Source organism: Vidua macroura, chromosome 23, assembly GCF_024509145.1.
Source record: "Vidua macroura isolate BioBank_ID:100142 chromosome 23, ASM2450914v1, whole genome shotgun sequence".
NCBI lineage: Eukaryota > Metazoa > Chordata > Aves > Passeriformes > Viduidae > Vidua > Vidua macroura.
Window position 1 is genome coordinate 8,037,126 of NC_071593.1, and position 26,163 is coordinate 8,063,288.

The window sequence follows — 26,163 nt, forward strand, 5'->3', positions numbered from 1 at the left end:
TGGTGTTATTCACGTTCCAGCAAATAAAGAATGCCTGCTCCACCCTGCTCTCTGTAAGGAACATGTTCCCATTGTTGTCATTCTAGTCTACAGATGGTGCAGATATATTTTCCAGACCCATGTTTTTTAAGAGACTCTGGATTTAATGTTAATTTGGTCTTGTGGAATCAATTCTGAAAGCCCCAGATTTTTTTCATTGGATAAATTGTTTATTCAAACATAATAAAACTACTGCTTATATTGATCCAAATAGTTTGAAGAAGGCATAGAAATTATTTTTATTTTTCTCCCAGAAGTTGACCCCTCCAAAGTTCTGTCGAGACCAGAATGATTTTTGAAAATGTCTGTCTATTCCTTTACTAATGATTAAGGAGAGCAAAAGTGAAGACACTGCTTTTCTTGGTAGCTGTTATCTCTGAGTGGTGGCATTTGGTAGGAATGTGTGCTTGAGCTAGAATAACGCTGCCACAGGGAGAATTGTTGAGGCTGGTGTGAAGCCTCTCTTTGTGAGAAGAAATCTAATTTTATTTCATATGTAGAAATTAAAGAGGTTTTGTGCCCTCAGCATTGCCTGTTATGGTAGCAATATGGGAATGGCAGATGTTAACGACAAAGCAGGCTGTGTTGCACAGATCCAGGAAAGTCGGTTTTTCCAGTTCCATACTCGACTTTCATCATAATTGGGTTTCATTTGTGATTAGGAATTGTTTGTTTGTTTTTAAAACACCCTCAGTGTGTCTGTCCCTTCACCCCCCTTGCTAGCACAGCCCGTGTCCCAGCTAATCGCAGGATGAAGGCCCGGTTAATCCTGGCTGCTGGTGTTTATCCAAGGGCAGGCTGCAGTTGGCCAGCTCTGCGGAGCACCCGCGGTGAGGAACGCGCGGCTGGCAGCGAGCCCTGCAAGGTGACTCTGGCTCTGGCACCGGCCGAGCCGGGCAGCCCTCTCACCTGACTGTGAATGCAGGGAGGGTAGGAGAACCATTTCAGCTCCTGCCTCTTGAGTGCTCTGCACTCTCTCTCTGTTCCAAGAGCTTATTAGAAGGAATTGTGTGTGCTGGACATCCCCAGATACTGAACTGCAGATAATTTCTAATCTGGTGAATTTGTGACATGCTGAGGAGCGGCACTGACTGGGATGAGAGCAGAGCAGGCTTGGACTGCAAATCCAGTGTCATAATCTGATAGGAATTTGGAGTGGTTAAGAAGCACTTCTAGTCATTCTTTGTGCCTGCAAAAATATTTATGTGACTGAGTAGATGGGAATGGAATGAGGGGGCTGATCTTGGCTGAGTTTCCTTGCTTTTGTGGATTTTTTTTCTCCCCTTTGTAGGCTTCCCACTGTCTGTTTACTTGGTTAGTTTTAAAGGAGACTGGAAGTGTAAGTCCAGAAATGAAGGCTTGAAGTGGGAATGTGTTTGTGTGTGTTCAGAAAGGAGTGAGAAGACAGAATGCTGCTTCCAGTTGGAAATACCCTAGATTTTAACTTTGCATCAGCTCTCAGCTGTGCTCCACACTTGGATTATAATTGTAAAATGAAGTGCATATTTGACCTGTGCTTTTTGAATTTCAGCTTCAGAAATGAAAATTGGATTATAAGGCAAAAAATTTGGATGTCCAAAATGACAGTAGGAATGCAATGTAATACATACTATGAAATATATGGGTACTATTTCAACAGTGGTCTCTCAAGTATTGCTACAGTGTTTGCTAAAAGCTAGGGATAAATTTGAGCTCAGAGATTTGAAAGGTTGAAAGTATATGTTATTTTTGTACTAGCTGATAAAGCAGATGGTGGATGGTATATAAAATGTTAATTAAGGAACAAGTGGGATGGTCTGTGGAAATAAAAATGCCAAAAGATGAAGTTGCCTGTTTAAGTAAGGGTATGTTAAAATCCAAATGTTTTGTGGAGATTGGTCTGTTACTGTTGGCAGAGCACATCTAAAAGTATAATTCTTTCATTTATTGTGCTCCTGCTTTCTCCTTTTATTCCTCTGTACTGCCCCTACTATGTACTTGTCCTGTACAAGGACCAATCAGTATTTGGGTCTTATATAATACTCAAAAAATGAGATTATTTGGTGTGTATCCTTATTTTTTGGTCAGTGAGATATAAAATGTTTGTAGTTACGGGTATCAGAAAGTCCACCAAACTTAAACAGCTAAGTAGCTATAAAGCATTGTTTAAATTGCTTGAACTCCAGAGAATATGTGAATTACTCCCGCTTAGAGAAACTTCAGATGGTGTGAAGCAGCTCAGCTTGGCTCACTGTACAGCTGTAAGGGGAGACTTAAGTTTGTAAAATGCTGTCTCTGTCTCTAGGTGGGCATGGCAGTGGGTACTAAATCAGCTGCTTCACGTGGGTACTGCTGCAGAGCTGTTCTCTCTCACCCAAATCAGTGATTTGTAGAAAATATTTTAATCCCATGAACATTCTCTTGCCTTTTTTTGGCCTTCCATTCCAAAGGTAAATGATGGGCATTAACCCCCACTTTGGCTGCTTTGATCCCAGAAGAAGTTTCAGGCACTGCAGGAGAGAAATGTTATCCTCAGTTTGTTTCATCCTTCTCACCTCGGGGTTCCAGGAGCGACCTGTTTCAGTAGCAATGGTGTAGCAGACAGTGGTTCTGTGAAATAGCCCTTCCGGTGTCTCTTTGGTGCAGAAAGCTTAGCTTGTGGAAAGCTAGAAGATACCCCATGACCTAATAAATTGGCTCTTGGTGAAGCAAGGGGCCTGAAAGAGGGATTTTCTCAGGAACTGGCTAACTCCAGCATTCAGAGCTGCTCCGGTGCCATGCTGCTGGTAATTATAGCTGCAGCACAAAGCAGCAGTGTCAGTTTGCAAACAGAGGAGTTAATTGCCACATTGGACCTTTGAAATAGTAGATAAACAAATTTATTCTGTAAGATAAAAAGACTATTAATGTGTTCCTGCTGTGATCGTCTGCCTTATTGCCTTTCTCATTTCCTGAGGCTCTGTAATTAAACCATTAGTGTGTGGATGGTGCGGTGAGGCTGCTGTGGGGAGAGGAGATAGATGATGACCTATTTCATGATTCACTAAGATAATTCATCTTGGCCTTGCGTGGTTTAAAAACCAAACAAAGTAACTGAAAAGCTGTTAGTATTCTTGTGGATATTGTGGAGACACTGAGAACAGTCCTCTTTCTGTTTTAATTGTATTTGTTTCCTTGTTCAGCAGAAAATACAGCAGGTTGAGAAACATGGTACATAAAATCAGTGTTGCCAACTCAGTCTAATTTTTGCATCCCCATTTCTTTTTTTCCCAATTTGGCACATGAACTATTAGGGTAAAGCTTACCTGTACTGTAAGAAGTCTTTTAATTTCTTCAGAAATATCCATTAGCTTGCTTTAAAAGTAGCTAGATTTCATAGGTTTTCTTGTCCCTCTGAAGATGATGCATGGTGCAGTAGCTAACTTCAAGTGAGGTCAGTTATCTCCGTTTGAATTCCTTGTTTCTTAGCTTGCCTCATCATCTTCCATGTGTTTTAATCACATTATTACCTGTCTGATCACTGGTTTTAAACCCAGACCACATCAGACATCACTAATGCTGGCAGTACCCACCTGGTGATCTGTGTCCCAAATAAAGAAAGTTTCAGTCCAGCTGAAATCTGTTGAGATTGTAATCTTCTATTTTCTCATCCAGTCAGCTCTGCTGGATTCATTTGTAGACTGAGAATTGTGAAAATGGAGGATGTAGCCTGTATGCAAGAAACAGAAATAGGGGTGAATAGACTTCAGGCTGAGTGCAAAGGCTGTGTCTGGATCACAGTGGTGAGGGGCAGCATGCAGAGTTCCTGGCAGCTGGGAGGTTTTCTCTGACCCTTTCCTGCTGCACTGGAAGGCTTTGGCCAGGCAGCTGCATTCCCAACCTCTGACAGAGCTGCTGTCCTGCACATTAAACTCCTTTTCCTGACAGACTTCTCAAGATATGCTTTACAAAAGCATGCATCCTAAAAAGTGATTTTCAAAGTAGTGAGCTGGACATGGAAGTCTGTGTGAAGCCCTCAGGAAAGTCTGTCTAAGAAAATAACAAAAATAATAATAATAACAACATTGGTTTAAAAAGAGAAAAAAAAAATGGAGCCAAATGGAATGACTTGCATAAATCACAGAGCCTGAACTTTACTTTTCTCCAATGTGATGGATCAAATTTAGGCTGGAAACAAGAAAGGGGAACTAATGGCAAGTTTGTAGTGCCTTTTCAGACACTAAAGCAGAGATTATATTATTTGTTCTGCTTTTTTGGGTGAGGACTTCCAGGTACAGGGCATTATGTCTCCATTACCTTTTGGAGCTTTGGTGTTAAATTTTTAAATGAGAAATTGTTGAGTTATAGCAGTCTGGAATACACTGCAAGGAGAGAGCTAATTTAAGTTTGGGGCAGGGAGTTACCTTTGGGGTTTGTTTTTTCTTCTCTTTAGGACTGGTGAAATAGTGAGAGTGGAGCTGTACTGCTGTTCGGGCAAAGCTAGCAAAGGGAAGCTGAAGCCATGGAGGATTGCTTAGGTTACAGTTTATTCTGTGTTGATGCCTGCGTTGCTATCCAAAGCCACAAGCATTTTTGGCCATTTGATACTGTGCTGGTGCTTATAATTCATTGGCTTTGCATGTCTGTCAGGTTTTTTAAGGCAAGAATGTCAGCACAAGGTGCATCCAAGTGAAACGGATTTGGCCAGGAGAAATAGAGTAGCAACTGTTGCTATTTGCAATCCAGACAGTGATCTTTTCTCCACACTGTCATTTTGGACAACAGCCCTGCTCAGGAACACAGCATCTGGTGGAGGAATGATTTGATTTTAATGGGGACCCTGTAACCACATTTTCAGAGATTTCGATGAAACAAGATGCTAAGTTCATGTTTGAAATGGTAAGAGCTGTGGGTGATAAAATTTTCATTCATCACAGAAGGAAAGGGAGAAGCCCCCATCTCCCAAAGCATAAACTAACTGGAAGAATATGTGAGAAATAAGCATCTTCTCTCTAGGATGTCTGGTGTCAGGATGTAAATCATCCCCAGAAGACTGCTGACACCTTTGTATGGCTTATTTCCTTGTGGACTTTGTTTGTACACATCAGTTAATGTCTCACTCCCAGGGGCAAATTGCTGCTTTAGGTGCAGGGGCAGATGTGTAAATCCAGGGTGGTTTATCCAATACCCTCAGGACTATGCTTTTTTGCAGTCCTCCTTATACAGATGGTGTTGAAAACAGCTGCTGGAAATAATAATTTAAGTATTTCCACCATTATAGTATCAAAAAGAAGGAAGCAGTAGAGATTCTTCTTCTGCAACAAAGGCTGTGCTTATAAATGACCTTCCTTGGAATACAGAAACTACAGGCATTGTGTGTGCCATTGCAATGACAGCTGGATCCATTGTGTATTGCTCCCCTGCAGGCAAAGGTTATACCAAGCAGTTTTGTTGCTGGGAAGGAAAAAAACCCTGAAGTACTAAACCCACCAACCTAAAGGTATCTGGAAAAGCTTTTGTTGATTGTGTGGAATGCACAGAATTCTGTTAAGTAACCACATATTTCTCCTAGGGTTTTTTTTTCCTTGTCTTATTCAAAATGAGTCCTACAGAAATGATAGCATTAGGAAGCAGTGAGTCTGTTACTACAGTCTTCCTACTCGGATGCCATGTGGCAACTCTGAATGCTCAGATTGGCAGATTGTGTGTCAGGCAGCTTATTAATTATGCTTCTCAGTGTCAAGTTAGCTAAGAGTTTGAATTTTATTCCTGTAGGTATTATCAACCCAAAGAATCCTAAGGAAGCACCAAAGTCCTTCAGCTTTGACTACTCTTATTGGTCCCACACATCGGTAAGTGCTTTTACAAGGAAACCTGGTTTTGTTGTTGTTGCTGTTTGGCTTGATTTAACATTCTCTTCTGATCATGCCACCCCTGTCAGATGTTTCTACACAGTCTTTCTCACCCACATTCAGGTTAAAAGCTTGTCATTGTATGTTGCGTTTCCCTGTTTGGGTGAGAGCAGAAAGCTAAAACAACTTGTACATATTCGGAAGATTAATGAAAATACTCTCCAACAATGTTCTGTTCTGAATATTTTAAGGATGCACATGTGCCACAGTTAATTCATTTTTCTTCTTGGACAAATGACAGTTGCTCGAGTCCTTACAGTTCAAGGGGATATGTGGTGTGGGTTTTGTTGGTATATCTGGAAAAGGCAGCACAGTGATCCACGTTTCCAATAGCTGCAAAAGCAATAAATTCTCATCCAGCTCCTGTGCCCCACCCTTCTGTGAATGGTGCTAAGCTCTCGCTGACTTCCAGTAATTGTTCACCAGCAGAACTCTGTTCTGCCACCTCCTCCTCCCCTGCCTTGTTTTCTAAAAGATGTACAAAGAAGGGATAATGCATTTCTCTAAGATTAATTCTAGTAATTTAGATGGAGAAATAAGATTTAATATTTCTGAGCTAATTTGTGGTCAATGAGACTGTTTTCACAATACAATACTTGCCTCTCTTACTGAGTTTTTCAGAGCAGCCGTGAAAGTTGATTATAGCCCAGTCACAGGAACATTATGAACAGAATGCATGAAAACTAGCAGATAAGCAGCATCAAGGAACAGAAGAGGTCTGATAAAATCTTGATCCTGAAGTTAGAATGTTAGCACAGCTAAATTTGTCCTGATTTCAGGAGCAGGTAATGTTAAAATACAACATTTCAGGAAGCAAGAGAATGCTAGATTAAGAATAAGATAAACTCACAAACAATGCAGTGACATTGTCATTGTTGTTCTTCTCCATCTTGTTCTGCCTTGGGAAAAACCTGTTGTGTAAAAATGGCCTAATTTACCTCTTCCTAAGGGATTGATCCACAAGATAAAAGTATAAAAAACCCCAGTTGCTTTTTGAAATCTTACTGAAATGATAGGGGAAGTCTGTATTTATGCTGTTTTGGTGTCTTTCCAGCCTGAAGATCCCTGCTTTGCATCTCAGAGCCGTGTGTACAATGATATTGGGAAGGAGATGCTCCTGCACGCCTTTGAGGGCTACAACGTGTGCATCTTTGCCTATGGCCAGACTGGAGCTGGGAAATCCTACACCATGATGGGCAAGCAGGAGGAGAGCCAAGCAGGCATCATTCCCCAGGTAGCACCAAGCCCAGAAAGGGAATTTGGTTATTATAGCATCCTCAGACACACACTTGTGTTTTGTATTGCAGTAAGAGTTAACAGAACTAAAGCTTACTGCTAATGTTACAGTACAGAATAATGATACTGGTGGAACCTGGAGCAATTGTTGAGATACTAGACAAAATAAGGTTGATAGTGATACAGGACTGAGATGAATTATCTTCCCAGTGAGGCTGTGTGTGGTTAATGCATTAGGTTCATTTTCTTTCACTGGCCTCATTCTAAAGCCATTTCCATGACATGTTCTGATAGTTACTTGTTATTTCTCAGTAAAGACTTGTTTCTGACTTGGTCTTAATCTCTTTCAGCTATGTGAAGAGCTGTTTGAGAAAATCAATGACAACAGCAATGAGGAAATGTCATATTCTGTAGAGGTGAGTGTGGCGAGGGATCAAATAATGTGTGTATGCTGGACATCAAACTGAGCTTAGGTGCTGGGTTATTGATGTTGCATTAACATGCTGATTTCTGGTTTGTTTGGGGTTTTTAATTTTATTTTTTAAGGTTTTTTGTGTTTTCTCTTTTGACACAAATGTAAAAACCTTTCTGTGACTCTTTTTTACCGTCATCAGAAAACTAGTGTTCCTTTACCTGTGTAGCAATCCTGAAAGAAATGATGAGCTGAAAAATTTAAGGATGCATTTACAGATGTGTTGTTTTTTTTTGGTTTTTTTTTGGTTTTTTACTAATAGCTGGAAGACTGCATGTTTATTGTCAAATACTATAGCCATGATTTTTAAAATCAAAAGTTGCTTCTGCAGACAAGAAAGATCAATTTTTTCCCCTTAAGTTTGCTTTGGTGGCTCATACGAGAGGTTCCTTGGAAGCAGACTCCTTTTACCATCTGTCTTGTTTGATGCTTGTGCTGTATCATATTAAAGCTGTTAAGGTGATGGTGGACTGCAGTGTATAATTTTTCATTACACACCAACGTTTTCTGAAATGGTTGAAGCATCTATACATGGATGCAGGGCCAGCAGCTTATGTTAGAGATGAATGTGAGAGACTTCTGACTCTTGCCTCTGCCAGTGTTCAAGCTGTTAAATGACCAGAGACACCTACAGCTTTCCTGTGGTGGGCTGGGGGAATTTCTTCCACTGGCACTCTGAAATGCTGTGGAGGAGACCTTCAGAAATACTGAATTGTCTGTGAAAATTCCTGTTTTCAGGTGAGTTACATGGAGATTTACTGTGAGAGAGTCAGAGACTTGTTGAACCCGAAGAACAAAGGGAATTTGCGGGTGCGAGAACATCCTCTCCTTGGACCCTACGTGGAAGATCTGTCCAAGTTAGCAGTCACATCTTACACAGACATTGCAGACCTCATGGATGCTGGGAACAAAGCCAGGTTAGTGATGGGGGTGTGTTAGATATTTTTATCAGTGTTATGCATTAGCACTTTAAAGAAACCTCTTCTAAGTGAGGAGTATTATTGAAATATGCATTGATCAATGCTGTTAAAAGCTGAAATTGCTTTGTGTGCTGAACTAGTGCTGCAAATCAATGTGTAGACATTTAAAGATTGTAATGACTTGAGATAAAGTCTAAATAATTATCTGGCATTTACTTCTGCCTTTGCTGTGTACTCTGTCACTATCCTAGTATAAAAACCTATGTGAATAGTCTCCTCTTTCCTCAATTCAGGAACTTTGCTCAATTCTTTCCTCAATTCAGGTGGTCAGGACTAAAGTTGGCATTCCAGATTCAGTTTCTGGTTCATTATTAGTTGTTTCCATGCAAGCTGTTGGCTTCATTCAACAGTGTGTGAGAAAGACTCACATAAATGCTGCTCAAGTGTTCTTGGGTGTTTGAATGTAAGGTGGACTACTGTGTACACAGATTGAGAAAGCTCTGTTTGAACTGTGATGAAGATGGGAGTAACTCAGGAGTGAAAAAATGAAAGGGTTTGGTAATGATATTAGGTGTGGCTGGGTCTTGGTTACAGGGCAGCACATCACCTGTGCAGCCTCTTGCTCTCATTCCTCTGCAGCTGCATTTAGCCCTGCAGGTAATTGTCCTTTTTTAAACATGCTCATGTCTGTTCATATTTTAGGACTGTGGCAGCCACCAACATGAATGAAACCAGCAGTCGCTCTCATGCTGTGTTTACAATTGTGTTTACTCAGAAGAAACACGACACAGAAACTGACCTTTCCACAGAGAAGGTGTGTTACAGATAAGTGGCTTTCTGACTGTTTTTCACTGATCTTCCCTGCAGTGACTTTGCAGTTTTGTGCTTGCTCTGATTCACCAAGAACTCATTCTCCTGTTCATGTGCTTTCTCTCTTCAGGTCAGCAAGATCAGCCTCGTGGATCTGGCTGGGAGTGAGCGAGCTGATTCCACCGGTGCCAAAGGGACCCGGTTAAAGGTGCGGGGCTGGGGAGGGCACAAGCATCACATGGAGTCTTTGCTGGACAAATAGTAATGGGAAAAAGAGTTGCAGACCTGAAGACCTGAAGAGATTCGTAGTTGAAGAGTTTTAATTACTATATAATACTGGTTTCTCTTTTCTCAGGAAGGAGCAAATATAAACAAGTCTCTCACAACTCTGGGCAAAGTTATTTCAGCATTGGCTGAAGTGGTAAGTAGATAATTTCCTTGCCTGCAAGAGCCTTTGCATAGCTGGTCAAATGAAAACAGTAAAATCCATGGAGTACAGCAGAATCATTTGCTGTTCTTGGCCTTGTGTTCTCTGCCCTATTAGCTGTGTGTATTTTGATAGATGAATAGAGTTGATACTATTCTGTGGGTGTCACAGAGGCTGTCAACAGATGGAAGCATTGGTTTGTTTAACTGTGAGGAAGCCTTGCAGAAGAAGCCTGTGTTTATGTAGAAGGCCTGTTCACGTAGCAAATTTTTTAGACCTTCAGTGCAGTGCAGAAATTTTATTTTTATTTGAAAGAATAATTTTTGAAAACTTAACTGCAGCTTTGTTATTAAAATTTATAGAAACACCAGTGCAATAATTTGATTCACTGGGTTTCTTTGCAATGGCAAGACTTAATAATGTCTTAAGTGAGCATATATTGATCCAAGCAAAATACTGTGGGTTTAGAAAAGTACTTTGTCTTTTATTTTTGTACTCAACTACTATTAAAAAAAACCCAAACAAACAAAACAAATAAATGATTGTTGTTCCTTTTAAAAGTGAGTCAACACCTTGGACAGGTTGAATATGCTTAAGTGTTTTTTAGACTATTTTTTTTCGATTGAAGTGATTCTCATTAATTTGGCTTTTCAAGAAAAGGAAGTACTGTCTGTAGTGTCTGACATGGAAACAATGTATAACTCTCTGTTAAGAAGCTCATCCTTCTTCTTCTTCCTTTTTCCTTAATGCTTTCAACTTAGGATAACTGCACCAGCAAGGTATGATGGTCTGAGTAGGAGTAGATGTTGGTTTCTTTGCCTAGTGTAAGGTTTGCTGCTTGGAATTGTGTTAGAACACAGAATTTAAATGTCAGGAAGATGTTCACATCTTTCTTACACAGGAAATCCTTCCTATTTTTCAAATTGTGTTGTTTCTTTGTAGAGCAAAAAGAAGAAGAAGACAGACTTTATACCCTACAGGGATTCTGTACTAACGTGGCTTCTTCGAGAAAATCTAGGTATGGCTCATTTGCTGTGCCAGTGTGGAAAGAAAGTTTCATTGAATTTCCTGACTGCTTTTAACTCACTTAAATTTGTATTGAGTATGAGTTTAAATATCTATAGTAGCCAAATCTGAGTCGTCATAGTTCCACTTTTTGTTAATGCTATAGCCCTTTCCTGTGGTTTTTGTATGTTTCTTAGTACTGTAGAATTTAGTTGAATTCTGTAATTTATTGAAAACATTGATATTTGGGAGGTAGGTAGTGCCTGGAGTGTGTGCTGTAGTTTTATCTAAACTCTTGCCTGTTCACTGTAGGTGGGAACTCCAGAACTGCAATGGTTGCTGCTCTCAGTCCAGCAGACATAAACTACGATGAAACTTTGAGCACTTTAAGGTACTTTCTCTTCCTCTGGGATGGATATGGGTAACTGTTTGCTCTAAAGGCCATACTTTGTCCTTTAAACCTTTGCTTTATTGTAAGTTGAACTTATCTGTGGGGAAGAAGACTCTACTGGCAAGAACTCAATTGCCCTACAGAGGAAGCAGGGATTTATTGCCTACTCTTCTGACATACAGCTGCAAGTGAAATGTCTTGTGTGCTGCTGCATTCCTGTGTTGCATTTGAATTGTATGCAAGCAGTTCCATGTTTGTGGTAAGGTTTCATTGTTTTGTCTGGCTGCAGATATGCTGATCGTGCAAAGCAGATTAAATGCAATGCTGTTATCAATGAAGATCCCAACGCCAAGCTGGTGCGGGAGCTGAAGGAGGAGGTGACAAGGCTCAAGGATCTCCTGCGTGCCCAAGGGCTGGGAGATATTATTGACAGTAAGTGGATTAAACACACCTCACTGTCCTGGACTTGGCCTCTAGCAGAGGAGGGAGACCTGAGCCAGTGAGAGAAAGGGATTTAAAACACAGATTTTAAATACAGGTGCTGATATTTAAGTTTTGAACATGATTTTAGAATGGCAGCCCCTTCTGTCTTTGAATGACTGTCTTAGGTTTGTGTCTGGAGTTGACAAGCCACCTTCAAACTCTCAAGGAAATATAGGAGTTTGAATTTCCTATTATTGTAGAAACACTTTTGTGTAATATTACTTGCACGTTCAGGAGTTGCTCTGCTGAGTTATGGAGGGCTTTTTGTCTGGCTGCCAATAAAAGAGCTGAGATACAGAAACTCAATTTCATACTGAGGAGAAAAGGCATCTTTCCTTCCTCCTTGAGGCTTGAGGTTATTAGTTGATACCTGGCTTCAGTGCCATCCTTGCTCACAAAAGAAAACAATGGCTAATGTTAGACAGTGCCCTGAGTGACAAATCATTTGTCATCTTGAAGTAACTATGCAACAGCTGCTTGTGAATAACTAATGAATCCTTTTGGGAGATTTTGAGTTAGGTTGGCAGAGCAGTGTTGTACTGATTTGCTTTGCCAGCAACTCTTAAAGCACTAGAACACACTTGTGCCCAATTTCCTTGTCATCATTCCAAACAAGACAAATTAACTGAAATTTTAGCTGCTACATTCTTCTATAATATGAACAGTGATTTAATTCCTAGTGGAGGAAATGCCCATAAAAGCATAGAATGTATTCCAGTGGATTAAAAGCTTCTTTGACTAAAAAAAATAGAAGTGTTGCACCAGTTTCTGATTTTTTCAGACCTTTTTGTTGGTGAAGCAGAAGTCCCGACTTAGTCACAGACTACTAAAGACATGCAACATGTATCTACCTCTTTGTTTGCTTGTTTTCAAGAGAATGGGGCGAGAAGACCATGAAATACAAGTGTTTTTCATGCTTGTTAGAGTCTGTGGGGTTTGATTCTAAATCCAAACTGAAAAAAACTGTTACTGAAAATTGTGTTTTGTTTCTTTAAACATGAAGTAGTGTTCTCTTCCCTTCCTATGTCACTAGTGAACCTTCAGTTTTGATCCTTCTTGTATTTTCCCTCCTGCTTCCTTTCAGTTGATCCAATGGGCGATGAATACTCTGGAAGTGGAGGCAAATGTGTGTATTGTGTGGTTCTCTTTTTAACCTGCTTTCTCTGGGTCAGCTTTTAACAGAGCTTTGCATGCCAGCATTTCTCACAGGGAAATCCCAGACAGAGCACTCACTGGAATGCAGTGCAGGTTCATGAAAACCAGCCTCACCAGCACTTCTTAGATTAAGTCCACAACTGAAAAAAGTGCAGAGTTTAAAGTGCAACATATGTTCAGTGTTACTTTCTGGCAGGATACAGAAGGGAGAGTGGTAGCTCTCCAGTGTGTTTTCCTGACAGCGCAGGGTTTAGATTTGAACCAGAAAATCTTTCTCTCAAATCTCTTCCCAGTTACTCAGTTCCTGCTCACATGGCTTCCTGGCATTTTAGCAGCTCTTTTCCACTTTGAAGTATTTGCTTTAAATGTTTCAGTTGATGAACTCAGGATGAAGTATTACCAGTTCCTCCTGCATGCTGCAATATATTTTGTATAATCCTTAAAAAAAGAAAAAGAAAGAACCCAGACATCTTATACTGATGACTGTCTCTTTTTTTGAGGTTAAATATACTTGTTGCAGTTGATTAACTTAACAGGGCTAAAACCAGTCAGCAAAGAGCATTTTATTTCTCTTAGTGTTTGCTTCCAAGAAAGGGGAATATATGTAGTCTATTGCAAGGGAAATGTACTCTATGTAAATTTTGGGTTGGTAGGCTTTATAACTCTTTCAGTCAGTCTTTTTGACCCTCACTCAATATCAGCTGAAAGAGATCTGTCTGAAATTTCCTAAAATTGAAGCTACTGGTGTTGTAAAGACTCATCCTGGCCTGCCTGACATTCTGATGCTGCTTCCAGCGTGTGCACGCCATGGTGTGAGAGCTGCGGCTCCAGGAGCAGCGTGCATGGTCCTGAGGGTTCTGGTTCTCTGCGGTCACAGCCACTGTGGAGCTACTGCAAGTGCCACTTCCTTTCTCTTCAGGAGTGCATGGCCTTTTGAGACTTCATCCCTGCTCTGTCATGCCTGCTTTCCTCATCCTGGCAGAATTCCCTTCCCTTAACCTGCTTCTCTTCTGTGAAACTCCCAGCCCTGCCTCCTGTATTTGCAGATGGTGGTTTTCAAACTGGCTCGGGGCAATCATCACTTCCATGAGGCTGAAACAGCAGGTTGAGCTTGGAGTGAACTAGGGCATAAGGCTGACAATGGCAGGATTGTTCAGGGGAAGAGTAGAGGGATATGTAGGAGGACAGGGAAATTTATGCAATGTCTGGGCGAGCATCTCACTTTTGTAAGTGTGATGCCCCTGTTTATAACTTGCAGGGTCTGATTTGACCTATTTCTTTCCTGAAGTGACGTATTTTAAAGGATTTGTCTTTGAAACTAAATTTTAAAATATTAAAACTGAGCTATTCAGTTATCTGATATTTTCATGTTAGAAGATTTTTCTTTTGGTGTGTGATTATTCTGAGGATATGGCTTACAGGTGTATCCAAGAAGCCAAGTTAAATTAATATAAATTTCCCTTGTATATTTGTTCTTAAATCATTCTGGCAGCTTTTCTTATTCTCTGGCTTTAAAGGCAGCATTTTCAGGCCTGCAGGTTTTCAGACTACAAAAGCTACCTTGTTAAATTTTCGAGGTTTTTAAAAGACCTTTCTTATTTAAACTAGCAGCCAAAAAGCTTTGAAGCACCTTCTGAAGTGTAAGACCCTTATCAGATATTGCACTGATGAGATATGTTAGATTTCCATTTTTATTCAGATAAGGAAGGTCAAGAAACAGCATAATGATGTTGTTGTGAACTTCTCTTGTCCCTGTCATGCACTGACAGGTGATTCACATCCTCTCTGGTGAGAATTAAAGGAGAGGAAATTCATTGTCCGTGTGGTCTGGGTGCTTTAGCAGCAGAACCACTGCTGTGATAAAGATTTGCTTAATCATCATTTCACATTAAAGGGCTCTGGAAGAGAATGTTTTCCTGAGCTTAAGGGGTTGGCTCTCCCAAATGAGCCCAAATTGTCACTAATCTCATGAGCATCTCAATCCGGTCCTGCTCTGAGCTTCAGGGTGCTCAGGTTAGCAGTCAGTGAGGAGTAGGATTGCTGCTTTTTGCCAAGGTATAATTTATTTTTTCAAGCTTTTTTGTTTGGAAAGGTTTATGATGCAGTCTTTCCTAGTGAACTTCAGGGTCTCAGTGAATTATTATGTTATTGTTGCTAGTATTAAAAGATTTGTTTCAGAACTGCCATCTAAAAATTACAAAACTTGCCTTGTTGCTGCTTAAATGCTTTCCTCTTACACTGGTATTTCCTTCCTTCCTTCCTCCCTTCCTTCCTTTCTTCCTTTTTTCCTCTTCCTTCCCCCTTCCTGTTTTCCCATTTTCCTGCCTTCCCTCTGTCTGTGTGTCTCTCTCTCAGATCTGAAAGATTTTCAGAACAATAAGCATAGATACTTGCTAGCCTCCGAGAATCAACGTCCTGGCAATTTTTCCACAGCCTCCATGGGGTCCCTCACTGCATCTCCATCCTCCTGCTCTCTCAGTAGTCAGGTGGGCTTAACATCTGTGTCCAGTATACAGGAAAGAATCATGTCAACACCTGGAGGAGAAGAGGCCATTGAACGTTTGAAGGTGGGTGTTAAGGAGGCTAAAGAATCACGAACCTGAGAGGACTTGCTTTTATAAATATCTCCTGTGTCTGTAGAAATTGTCTGAAACTCACTTGCACCATAAAGAGGGCACTTAACTGCAGTGGGCTAGAAACTGGGTTCATGTGCAACCTTTCTCATTAAGATTATTTAGGTTTAATTGTAGCCTGGAGCTACAATTAAATTATAAATTAAATTCTTGATTCTTATTTACGGTCATCTGATGCAGTTGTAGTTATGGAAAATTTGATCATAAGTGTAGACTTAGAGACCTGGTCAGCACTAGTGTGAGCCAAGTCTGACTTGCAAATGCACTCAGCTGTCAGAAAACCAAATTACCCCAAAGTTGAAAAAAAGGAGGAAGAATAATCCTGCCACTGTTGTCTTTGCCCAGCCCCCACAGATTAAAATGTGAAGCACAGAATAGCATGTTTGGGCCAGACAAAGGCAGCCTTGTCCTAGTGCTGCACAGAATTGCACCACTGCAAAGTGCATCACAGTGAAGTATTTCTTGATTTTTATGAAAGCCCCCCCCAATGTCCATGGGTGGAGCAGTGGGGAGAGCTGGCAGTGTTGAGTCTCTGCGACATTCTCATGTTTGCCCATCAGACACTGCCACAGGGCTGAACACACACTGCATTTCCCTTTCCTATTGGAAACCCTCCGTTGTCATGGCAGTAACAGTGTGGTCTCTGCATTTCCTTGGCATTCAGTTACTGAATCATGTCTGTAAATCAGATTAAAAAAAAAAAAAAAGGGAAATGAGTTTAGGTGGTTCAAAATAGAGTCTGACCATGGTTAGAGATGAAGTCATCTTTTCTTCTCAGCTTGCCTTAAGGACTATCTGCCCTTTTAAAAATTAAGGGAAACAAGTAAGAATTTTAAGGTGCTAAGAATGCTTTTTATATGTGAAATTAATTTGAGGCCTAAACAGAACACAGACTTCAATTGCTGTGTGTATTATGTGAAGAACTTTGGGAAGAATTGTAAAATGGCTTTTGGTGTTTTCACACAGGAGTCTGAGAAGATCATTGCAGAGCTGAATGAAACATGGGAAGAGAAACTGAGGAAAACAGAGGCCATTAGGATGGAAAGGTCAGGAATCGAAAATGCTGTATATGGATGGTCTCTGGAAAGTGGAAAATAAGCACTTCAAAAGCAATGTTCAAAAGCAATGGAGAATGGTGTTAGGGATGGTTCTGCTGACTCTTGTGTTAGATGTAGAACAGCAGGGGCAATGCTGGGAGGAAGTCCTGCTCTTTCCTGGCTTTGTCACAGTTAAAGTTGCTGTTCCATAGGCTGCTTTCGGACTAAAGTTTACCAACTTGCCCTGGTGTGCTCTGAGGTGGTGACAGTCCTGGGTGGGCTGGTTCAAAGTCTAATTACCTGGCTTTCATCAGGCCTTACTTGGCTAAGAAGCCTAAAATGGGGTCAGTATCTTGTTTTTCTCTCTCAGGGAGGCATTGTTGGCAGAAATGGGCGTTGCCATTCGGGAAGATGGAGGAACACTGGGAGTCTTCTCACCCAAAAAGGTAAAGAAAATTAACTATTGCATGATGTTTCCAAAAGGCTAATTGGCCTGGAGGGTGATGAGAGTTGAATTGTTTGGATCTTCCTTTAGAAGATGCTGTGCTGTAAGGAGAAGCAGCTCCTTTTGTATCTTGATTCAGTAGCAAATCAGAAGGTGCTGTGTCTTAATTCTGTTGCCATTTTCTGCAGTAGCTGTGTGTGACCTTTGTGTTCTCTACCTGTTCTTCTTTGAGATACCCAGAGAAGATTTAAGGCTTGTTTAGGTGCTCTTCTTTGAATTATTTGTTAATCCTTCTTCCCCTTGGTAAAAAGGATGGTGATCTAATGAACCAGTGAACACAGGGGATGCAAGGGAATATTTAATTCAATACTTGCCATTAGTTCTATTTTCTGAAATTTGAAGGAAGCAGAACTGTGCAGGAAAAGGGCATAAATCAGTGCTGTAAGTATAAAATAATTAGGTTAGCAAAGAACCTGTCTCTGCAGGTAAAGCAGAATTACAGAAGAAGTACAATGAAAAAAAAGCCTACTTTTCTTTTATCTTAAAAATCTTTGAACAAGCAGCATGGGTAATATTTTAGTGTGCAAGTGTGTAGTAAACTTGATCTAGGGTTAAGCAGGGACCTGTTCAGAGGCACTGCACAGAAATGTAGAACCCCAGAATTGGTTAAATTGTTTGATCCTTCAGTTAGAATGGTGTTAATCTGTGAGTTGGTAGAACTCCAGTTTGCTTTTGGTAGCTACTCCAGGAATGCCCGAGGTTTGTAAAGAGGCAGATTCATTGAGTATTCTTTACATTTCTTTCTCTTACATTATGGATCCTCATCTCCTTTTAGATTTTTCCTCAGAGGCCATCAGCTCTTTTTGATGATTCTTTTGGTGCATTTTCAGCTGATCAGGTTTGTGTATAAATGCCACCTGGATACCTGGGTAAAGTAGTTGCTTGGGTAATAGATAGTATTTATTTTTACCTACATAGGATTTATTAGGAGAAGTGAAACTCCCAACCCAGTCCTGTCTGCTTCTGTTCCTTGCTATCCTTGCAGTTCCATTAGCTGTCCTTCTAGTAACTGTGGTTGTTGTGAAAATTCAGGAGATGAGAGCTTAGATAGAAAATGTGAAGTGTTCTGTGTAAAGACTCCACACTCCTGAGGTACCAGTATGTATCTCATCATATGCAAGGAGTGAACAGTTGGTGTGCCAAGCATCATCTCTCAAGCTGTGGAGCTTTATTTCTTACAAAGTATTCAAGTGGTGCAAGTTGTAGTGGTGTTAAAGCAGTTGACTGTGTCTGGGATTTGGTTTCTCTTCATTTTTCTCTTGATTGAAGAGCTTTAAACAGCTCCAAGTGCTGATTTGTGCAGTGAACAGCAGTGGCAGCATGGAACATCTTCAGCTGCAGCTTTGGGTCACCCCTGGATTTTTAGGGGTGAAAAAGCTGTATTTTTTTCTCCCCCTTTCTGTCCTTATAATTAAATCTTCCAATAGGCAATTGACAATCCGAGTCCTTCATTCAAAGACAAATTAATCATAACTGTCCAGTAATTTTTGAGCTTCTGTAAATGTAGTGCTGTTAAAAGCTCTCATAAGTAAACATTTTTGCATCTAAGATAAGTTGATGGAAATAGTGTTCATAAGGAATCTGAGCCAAATTTATTTATTTTTCCTAAATTTATTCTGTTTGATGGTAGCAAAGGGACAAGTGGCTTATTAACAGTTTTGTTTCTCTTTTATCGTCTTTCTGCTTTACTTATGTTTAACCATTTTTGCCTTTTCTTTTGTGCTTGTGCTTACTGCCATCTCACTGGCTAGATATTCACACCAAGGCCTTGTGACTTGTTTGCTGATTCCAATGGGGTTTTTTCACCAAAGAAGGTTGGTTTAGTAACTGTAGTGGATTTAAATTTAGAAGAAGTTTAGATGAAGAGCTTATTAGGTGTTGGTATCAGAGAATATTGGTAGTTTTAGATTTTGTTTTGATATCAACAGACTTTGCCAAATAAGCACCTGACCTGTGCCCAAGAGAAGCCAAAGCTGATTCCATATCAATTTCAAAATTTCACTGAAGCAACCTTTTCTGCTCTTGGACTTCCTTTATCAAAGTTTCCAGAGACTCTATAAGGACGACTTTTTCTCCAGCTGAAGCCTTTCTTCCTTCCATGGATTGATATTTTGGATAACTAAGCAATCCGAGCTGTATTTCACTGGTACTTTGTGATGCTCTGCAATACTTCAGGAGGTTATGTTTGAAAAAATCCATTATGGAATAATCTCGATACATGTGGCAAAACTGCTGGATTAAAGCACACCCTCCACAGCTGCAGGAAGGAGCCTGAAAGCAGAACCTCAGTTCTTAATTAACTTTTTCTCTTTGTTCTTTCAGACTCCTCATCTTGTAAACCTTAATGAAGATCCACTCATGTCTGAATGTCTGCTGTACTACATCAAGGATGGCATTACAAGGTGAGAGTTGGTGCTGACACACTCTGGAGTTGCCTTCTTTGCTTGCTTAAATCCCCATGCTGGAGACACCATGAGTTTAAATAATACTTGTGCCTTGAGCTCTTCAAGTTGCAGGTACAAATGAAGCATGAGGTTGCTGTAGGTGGAACAAAGTGCAGAAATGCAATTTCCTTTAAGTTGACTTGGTGTTTAAAGTAAAAACTCCAACTAACAAAAAGTAACATGTGCAGTCACTCAGCTTTAAGAAATTGTTATTACACCTGGGCAGTAAAAGAAAGCATGACATCCCCTCTTAAGTCTGTAGTAAAACTTACTGGAAGTGCATGAGTGATTTAGATGGGTGCAGGATTGAAAACCATAGCAACTGGAATATGGCAGAATATTAGCTTTATTGTTTAAAGAAATTGTTATTTGTGCCAGTACACATTTAATGGATTCTGCATTCACAGGTATGAGATAAAATTTAATTGCTGGACTTTGAATTAAAAATTGATTTTATTCCAAAACTTATTTTCAAAACAGCTGGAAGAAGAGAGGTGATTTTTTTTTTTTTTTTTGGAGCACCAAATTGTGTTTGGTTGCTTAGTTTGTATATTCCTGGGGAACAAATGGAAGAGAGTACACTGACAGGGGCTGACATATGGTACTACTTTGAGGTGCATTAAGCCCACTGAAAAGAGTATCAAAATGTAGAGAATTCAGCAGAGAATTATGACTAGAATAGCTTGGGGCTTAAGAAGTCATTACAAGTTTTGAGCCTCGCTCATTGGCATCAGAAATGTGTAAATTAATAAGTAGAGCAAGTTCATAAACATTAGGATTGGAAATTAAGTTGTCTGTACCTAGAATTGCTCAAACACTTGGGTTTGAAATGGACATATATCTTCGTGCTCCAAGGGTACAGCCAACCTCTCTGTCTGGATGCTGGAGGAAACTGCTTGTGGCATCAAATTATTCAGCAAGAGCCTCCTGAGCCATTTGTGCTCCTTTGTTCAAGTGCAGAAGGTGATTAGTGGGAGGGATGATCCCTGTCTGCCGGCTGAAACACACCACTGGAAGTTCTTGTTGGGTTCCCCCCCCACTTTGCATCCCTCTCTAAAAGGAGAGGGGTTTCACAAGAGGGAAGGATTTGCATTGAACTCAGAAATATTTAACATTTCAGTTCTCCAAGTGACATGTTTTAGGGTAGAGAAAACTTTTCTTTTGCAAAGCTGTCATCCTCCAGTTCGTGGCAGAACAGGCAGGTTCCCTGCCGTGCAGAATTAAGCGCTGGCCCAAACCTTTAAATTTGAAGGGTAATCTTAATAGTTGAGAGTTTTCCGTGGCTGTGCGCGGGCGGCGTTGCCCAGCGCAGAGCTGTGGAAGGTGTCGGGGCTGCTGCTGACGCGTGCCGTGCTGGACGCAGGGTCGGCCAGGCTGACGCGGAGCGGCGGCAGGACATCGTGCTGAGCGGGGCTCACATCAAGGAGGAGCACTGCGTCTTCCGCAGCGAGAGGAACAACAACGGCGAAGGTAAAGGTCTGCTTCTCCTAATGACCCACTGCTGCATCTTCCGCTCTCTGTCGCTTCCAGAGCTGGCCAGGGAGCCCTGTGATTTGGAAATCTTCTGACCTCCAGAAAAGGATCAGTTTTGACTTGTTTTCTTGAGTCTTAGGGAAAGAAAATAAAATTTGTTTAAGTGATAATAGCTTCGAATTGTAGGCTGCAGCCAGTATAACAGTTAAATTCTGACCCTGGTTAACTATAAACGTGAAGAAAAAGTAGTTCCCAGCTGCAGTAGGTAGAGAAGTCAGTACTATTGATTTCATCTTGGATCTTTATTTTCAAGCAGCATGAGATCCAGGGGTGATTGACTTCTTTGGTGTTAGTGTGAACATAGGCAGCAAATGAGAGGCCTCTGGGGCTTGCACACTTCTGTTCCTCTACAGGACTCTCTAAAGTTTCACTCATCAATGTTTTCCTTGTAGTTATTGTTACTTTGGAGCCTTGTGAACGATCAGAAACCTACGTGAATGGCAAGAGGGTTGTGCAGCCTGTGCAGTTGCGCTCAGGTAAGAAATGTTACCATGGATTGTTTTGTAGACTCTCTGTATGTGACATTGACATCATATATGGGGAATGCTAGGTGCTGTTTAGGGACAGTGTCGCCTTTAGCTTTTAAATAAAAGTTGGTACCATTCTTCTGTCAGCTGCAGTTTTCTGTTCCTATTTCTAGGAAATCGGATCATCATGGGTAAAAATCATGTCTTCAGATTCAACCACCCAGAGCAAGCACGAGCAGAAAGAGAGAAAACACCATCAGCTGAGACTCCCTCAGAGCCAGTTGACTGGACATTTGCTCAGAGGGAGCTTCTGGAGAAACAGGGCATTGACATGAAGCAAGAGATGGAGAAAAGGTAATAAAATAACTCAAAATTTTGACCTGAAAGAAGGAAGAGTCAGCAGTAGGTTACTGGGTTCTGCCACATGCGTCTCTGCTACCGCTTGTGGAAGTTCAGAAAGCTTCCTCCTCAATTTGCTGTAGGGTTTCAGTGCTCCAGCTCCTTTAAAAATCACAGGTAAGCACTGGCCACTAACGCTGCAGACCTTTTGGTAAGGGCTGAAGTGCAGCTTGCAGGGTTTCACTTCTGTAGTACTGAATAGCCAGAGAACTGTTCCTTTTAAGGACAATGACTTTTACTCTTGTAACTGTAATTCAGGAGACTGTGCATGTAGAGTAACACCAACAGGAAACCAATGACCTCTGACTACGTCTGTTCTTCTGTTCATCTTCAGATTACAAGAAATGGAGATCTTGTATAAGAAAGAGAAGGAGGAAGCTGATCTCTTGTTGGAGCAGCAAAGACTGGTATGTGTCCTTACTCCTGATTAACTATGCCTTTGGCAAACAGTAATTCCTGTCCTTGCTTATCTGAAAGTTTAGGAAACCTGCTTGGGTTGTCTGCACAATGCAGTTCTCCCTTTGCTTTCAAATTCTTTGTGTCTACAGTGAATTGTTAGCAGGGCGAGTGAGCTCCTTCAGGTTAATTCAGAGATTGTGATTGACAGTAAAGAGGCTTTAATCAATTCTTGTTGGGATAGATCGGATTTCTTGCAAGTTAACCTGAAAGAAGGGCATTTTTGTGCTCTGTGTTTTTTGAAGTTCCTTTTCAGTAGTCTAAATAGCTACTCCTTGGGATGTTTGCCTTTATTTTTGTCTTGGATCACCAGAACATACTAATTTTGTGCTGCCAAAGAGATTTCTAGAACATTGATACACTAGGTTTAGTTTTTGAATGATGTCTGAAAATGTTGCTGCATTGTGCATGTTTTAACCCTTCTCCCTCCCCTGCATGGAGTTCCTTGTGAGGGTCTTGGTGGTACACAAGCCAGTGGTGGGGTTCTGAGTAGGGAGCAGTGTGTTAACTCATTCAGAGCACTGGGAATTCCACCACTCCATGTATTTGTCAAATAGCAAGTCTGATAAATTAAGTCTGATATAGGAAGACTTCAGTCTTCTCACAACAAATACCTCTGAAGTGCATTTCAAATAGAAATCCATGCAGTCTTCAAGCACCCTGTGAATTTGAAAAACAAGACCGAACCCAGGACTGAAGTCTAGATTTCCCTAAGAAACCTGAGTCTCCTGATTCTGCTTTAGCTGGTTGTCTTTAGCCAGAACACAAATGTAGTTGTGCCAGAATTCTGATAAAAATTTCAAACTGACGATTCATGTTTGTAGTATGAGAGGAGACCACTGAAAACTGTGGGCTAAATGCATGCTGGACTTTGCACTGTAAAGCTCTTGCCCTATCCTCAAGCCAGAATGGAGCAAAGTACTGTGGCTTCCATAGGAAGAAGCTACAGAATTTTTAAAAAAATCCCTATTACACACTTAGAGACTTCTGCATCTTTAATTATTTCATCACAAGGGGCTAATTTCATGGCTGGAGAGGAGTGGCTTCAGACTTCAACCAAGGCAACCATTAGTTCAGAAAAAAAGCTTAAATGTGACTAGTGTCATGTTTCATCTCTGGAATTTTATAGTTAAAATTTGGGTAGCAAAAAAATAGTACATTAAAAATGTGAAAATAAAAATAGTTTGAGTATTGAGTAACTTTTGGCAGTGTGTCAAATGAGATGCAAGTAATGGAATTCCCTTCCCTAAATTTTAGCTGACAGGCACAAGCTAAGCTATTGTATGAATTAAAGATGTGAAATTGGCTGTCTGGGAAGCTGCTTCCAATAAGGCTGCATTTATATAAAGTGGTGTGAAGGGAATTTATTTCCCAAAATACTTCAGATTAAGGGAAAATTCTTTAGAGAGTGGAGTGGTTAATATAATAAAGATGCTGGTTTCTTCAAGCTTGTTTTGTTCTTGCTGGTTTCAGTTGGTGGACAAAGGTGGAATGCTACCCTACATGCCTCAGCAGAACCTGAAGGACACCTGTCCTAGTTATAAGGAATCATATCAAATGAGATCCTTGGTCAGGGAGCAGTATCCTGCTTATCCCAGTGCTCAATAAGAATATTTCAGGTGACAGCAGAGCTTGCTGACACAGCTCATGATTTCTGTGTTGCTGTGTGCAGAGCCTGGGATGGACAGGATTAGTGCATCCATGCAGCATAGCTGAAAAATGAGTGGGAAATCTGGGAGTGCACTTCAGCTTGTGTACCTTAAAAGTGTACAGTGCTGCCACAGCCAGCTGCAGTATCAGGTTCTCTAACTTACTGCTGCATAAGACTGGTATTGGGATATAAATATTCTTCTTGGTCTAAACTGGAGTATAATCTCAGATGTAAGAAGCTAGCTAATCCTGTTTACCAGATTGTTTTGATTTTATGCTGAAATTCCAACCAGACTGGATGTTTATTTGTTAGATGTACTGTACCAAAAAACAAAAAACAAAAAAAAAAAAACCAACAGCTCTTGTCCCCCAAAATTGCCAACTAAAATATCTTTGCTTTGCTAGTATTACTAAGGAATAGAAGTAGTTGTTCTCCATTTTACAAATTGATTGTAAAAATGTGTGTAATAGAGCTAAAATGGTCATAATGCCTCTGCAGTAGCCAGTTGGTATTGGAATTTTGATTATAGCTGCACTAATTGGTCTGGGTAACCTCTGAGTGCACACAGGGCCATGACTCAGTGTCTCTTCATCATCTTATGATAAAGACATGCTTTACCCATAAGTAGTTCTATGGTAGTTTTGTAGCTATCAGAGTCCTGTGGAACCTGTCACTTAATGTTGGAGTAGTTCATGTTTTGCCTTCCTGGTCGTATCCCTGAGTGGCCCAGCTACACTGGGGCTTCCTCCAGGGAACCTTTGGTTTCCACTGCAGTGTACAGTTTGTTAAATGCTGTTTCCTTAGGCAACAACTTTTATCAGCTGTTAACTCATAAAGGGTTTCTAAACCAGTGTTTTGCTTATATATTGACCTAAACTAGAAGTTGGTTCTCTAGTACTATTGTTAAAACTACATTAAGTCACAAGAAGCTCAATAATGTGAATCTGGTGTTGGCTCAATGACCTGGGTTTCCTTTGGTTTTAGAGTAAGTGGCTGTTACTGTTCCTGGTTTCTCATGTGTTCTAAATCTCCATGTGGAAAACAGGGATGTTAGTTAGAGCTGCATTAGACACTGACAGCTTGTTGGAGGTGTTTGGATCACAGTAATACATAGGACTTCTTGCTTGTTAAAGAGATGTCTTAATCGGCCTTTAAAGAAAAGTGGTCTGATTGTAATTCCTGGTTGCAGTAAGCAGTGATGGATATCCTTAACTTGTGGTGGCAGTTTATCTGAACAGACATTCCTAGCATATGGAAACCCGAGGCACTGCTCATTAAAAATCTTTTAGCAAAAGGTGGAAAACTTGTAATGAAGAAGCAAAGCGCATAATGCTTAGCAAGAGTGTGGAAGCTCCAGGCTCTAGGGTTTGAGAAGAAGACAAATCAAGGATATCAAATAGAAAATTCATATTAAAAAAATTAAAACCAGAAAGTCATTACTCTGCATTCTGCTGAAACTCATTCTTCGGACAGACAAGACTGATAATGTTTTTTTTCCTTTAAACTAAGCAACAAGGTGCCAAATGGAAAAAAAAAAATCAAACAAACAAACCACAACCCACCTCTGAAACTCTGATTCTGGATATCCTTCTAGCTTGTAGCAAGTCTTGGAGTATGAACCACTGTCTTCGTCTGTCATAGTGGCACTTACAGTCCTTTTAACATTGAACCTTTCAGCTGCTTCTGTTTCATTTTTTCTTATCGTCTAACAATTCTCTGGCTGCTATTGTAGTGAAATGGATTCTAAACTTGAGCATCCCTGCAACCACGTGCAACGTTACTAACCAGTGTTAACCCGACTTACTCTGGCTGCTCATGACATCTTCTATGGCTGTTGTGCTCACCTTCCTGGGGAGGATTTGCTGAAAGAAGCAACAGCAGTCACCAAGGCAAATGTGTGTGGTGGGGATTTGCATGTCTTTGTAGCATGTGTGAAGTGCAGTTTACACTTGGTTTTAAGATTTAAAACCAGGAACTTGGTTTTAGTTGGTCTGTTTAAAGATTCTGGAGGGGTTTGGGAGGGAAGAGTTCAGATTATCAGCTGTTTTGTGATGACAAGACTTAAATATAATGTTAATCTTTATTTAGTGAAGAGCTCCAATTTTGACAGTCCATGACTCTTGAAGATGCATTTTAATGCCCTAACACTCAGTCTTCAGGGACCTCCTTATCACTTGTTCTGTTTTGATTTTTGATTTAGTTTTCTTTGCCTGCTACTTCTTGTTTAGCT

General features: G+C 40.6%; 1 protein-coding gene across 6 annotated transcripts in view; it reads left to right on the top strand.

The window, feature by feature from the left end:
* Window positions 1–26,163, top strand: part of KIF1B (kinesin family member 1B) — a 79,203-nt gene that overhangs the window by 13,072 nt on the left and 39,968 nt on the right. For 3 of the 6 annotated variants that reach the window (XM_053997805.1, XM_053997807.1, XM_053997808.1), the window contains exons 3-20: window positions 5,773–5,849; window positions 6,964–7,143; window positions 7,496–7,561; window positions 8,356–8,534; window positions 9,240–9,351; window positions 9,478–9,555; window positions 9,703–9,768; window positions 10,717–10,792; window positions 11,092–11,170; window positions 11,460–11,602; window positions 15,242–15,375; window positions 16,408–16,487; window positions 16,849–16,924; window positions 19,306–19,385; window positions 20,791–20,897; window positions 21,353–21,436; window positions 21,601–21,781; window positions 22,161–22,233. In XM_053997805.1, the coding sequence (XP_053853780.1) occupies window positions 5,773–5,849; window positions 6,964–7,143; window positions 7,496–7,561; window positions 8,356–8,534; window positions 9,240–9,351; window positions 9,478–9,555; window positions 9,703–9,768; window positions 10,717–10,792; window positions 11,092–11,170; window positions 11,460–11,602; window positions 15,242–15,375; window positions 16,408–16,487; window positions 16,849–16,924; window positions 19,306–19,385; window positions 20,791–20,897; window positions 21,353–21,436; window positions 21,601–21,781; window positions 22,161–22,233 (1,871 nt within the window). Of the gene's footprint in view, window positions 1–5,772; window positions 5,850–6,963; window positions 7,144–7,495; window positions 7,562–8,355; window positions 8,535–9,239; window positions 9,352–9,477; window positions 9,556–9,702; window positions 9,769–10,535; window positions 10,554–10,716; window positions 10,793–11,091; window positions 11,171–11,459; window positions 11,603–12,737; window positions 12,780–15,163; window positions 15,376–16,407; window positions 16,488–16,848; window positions 16,925–19,305; window positions 19,386–20,790; window positions 20,898–21,352; window positions 21,437–21,600; window positions 21,782–22,160; window positions 22,234–26,163 lie in introns of all 6 variants that reach the window. The other 3 variants (XM_053997803.1, XM_053997806.1, XM_053997804.1) reach the window with 3 other exon arrangements.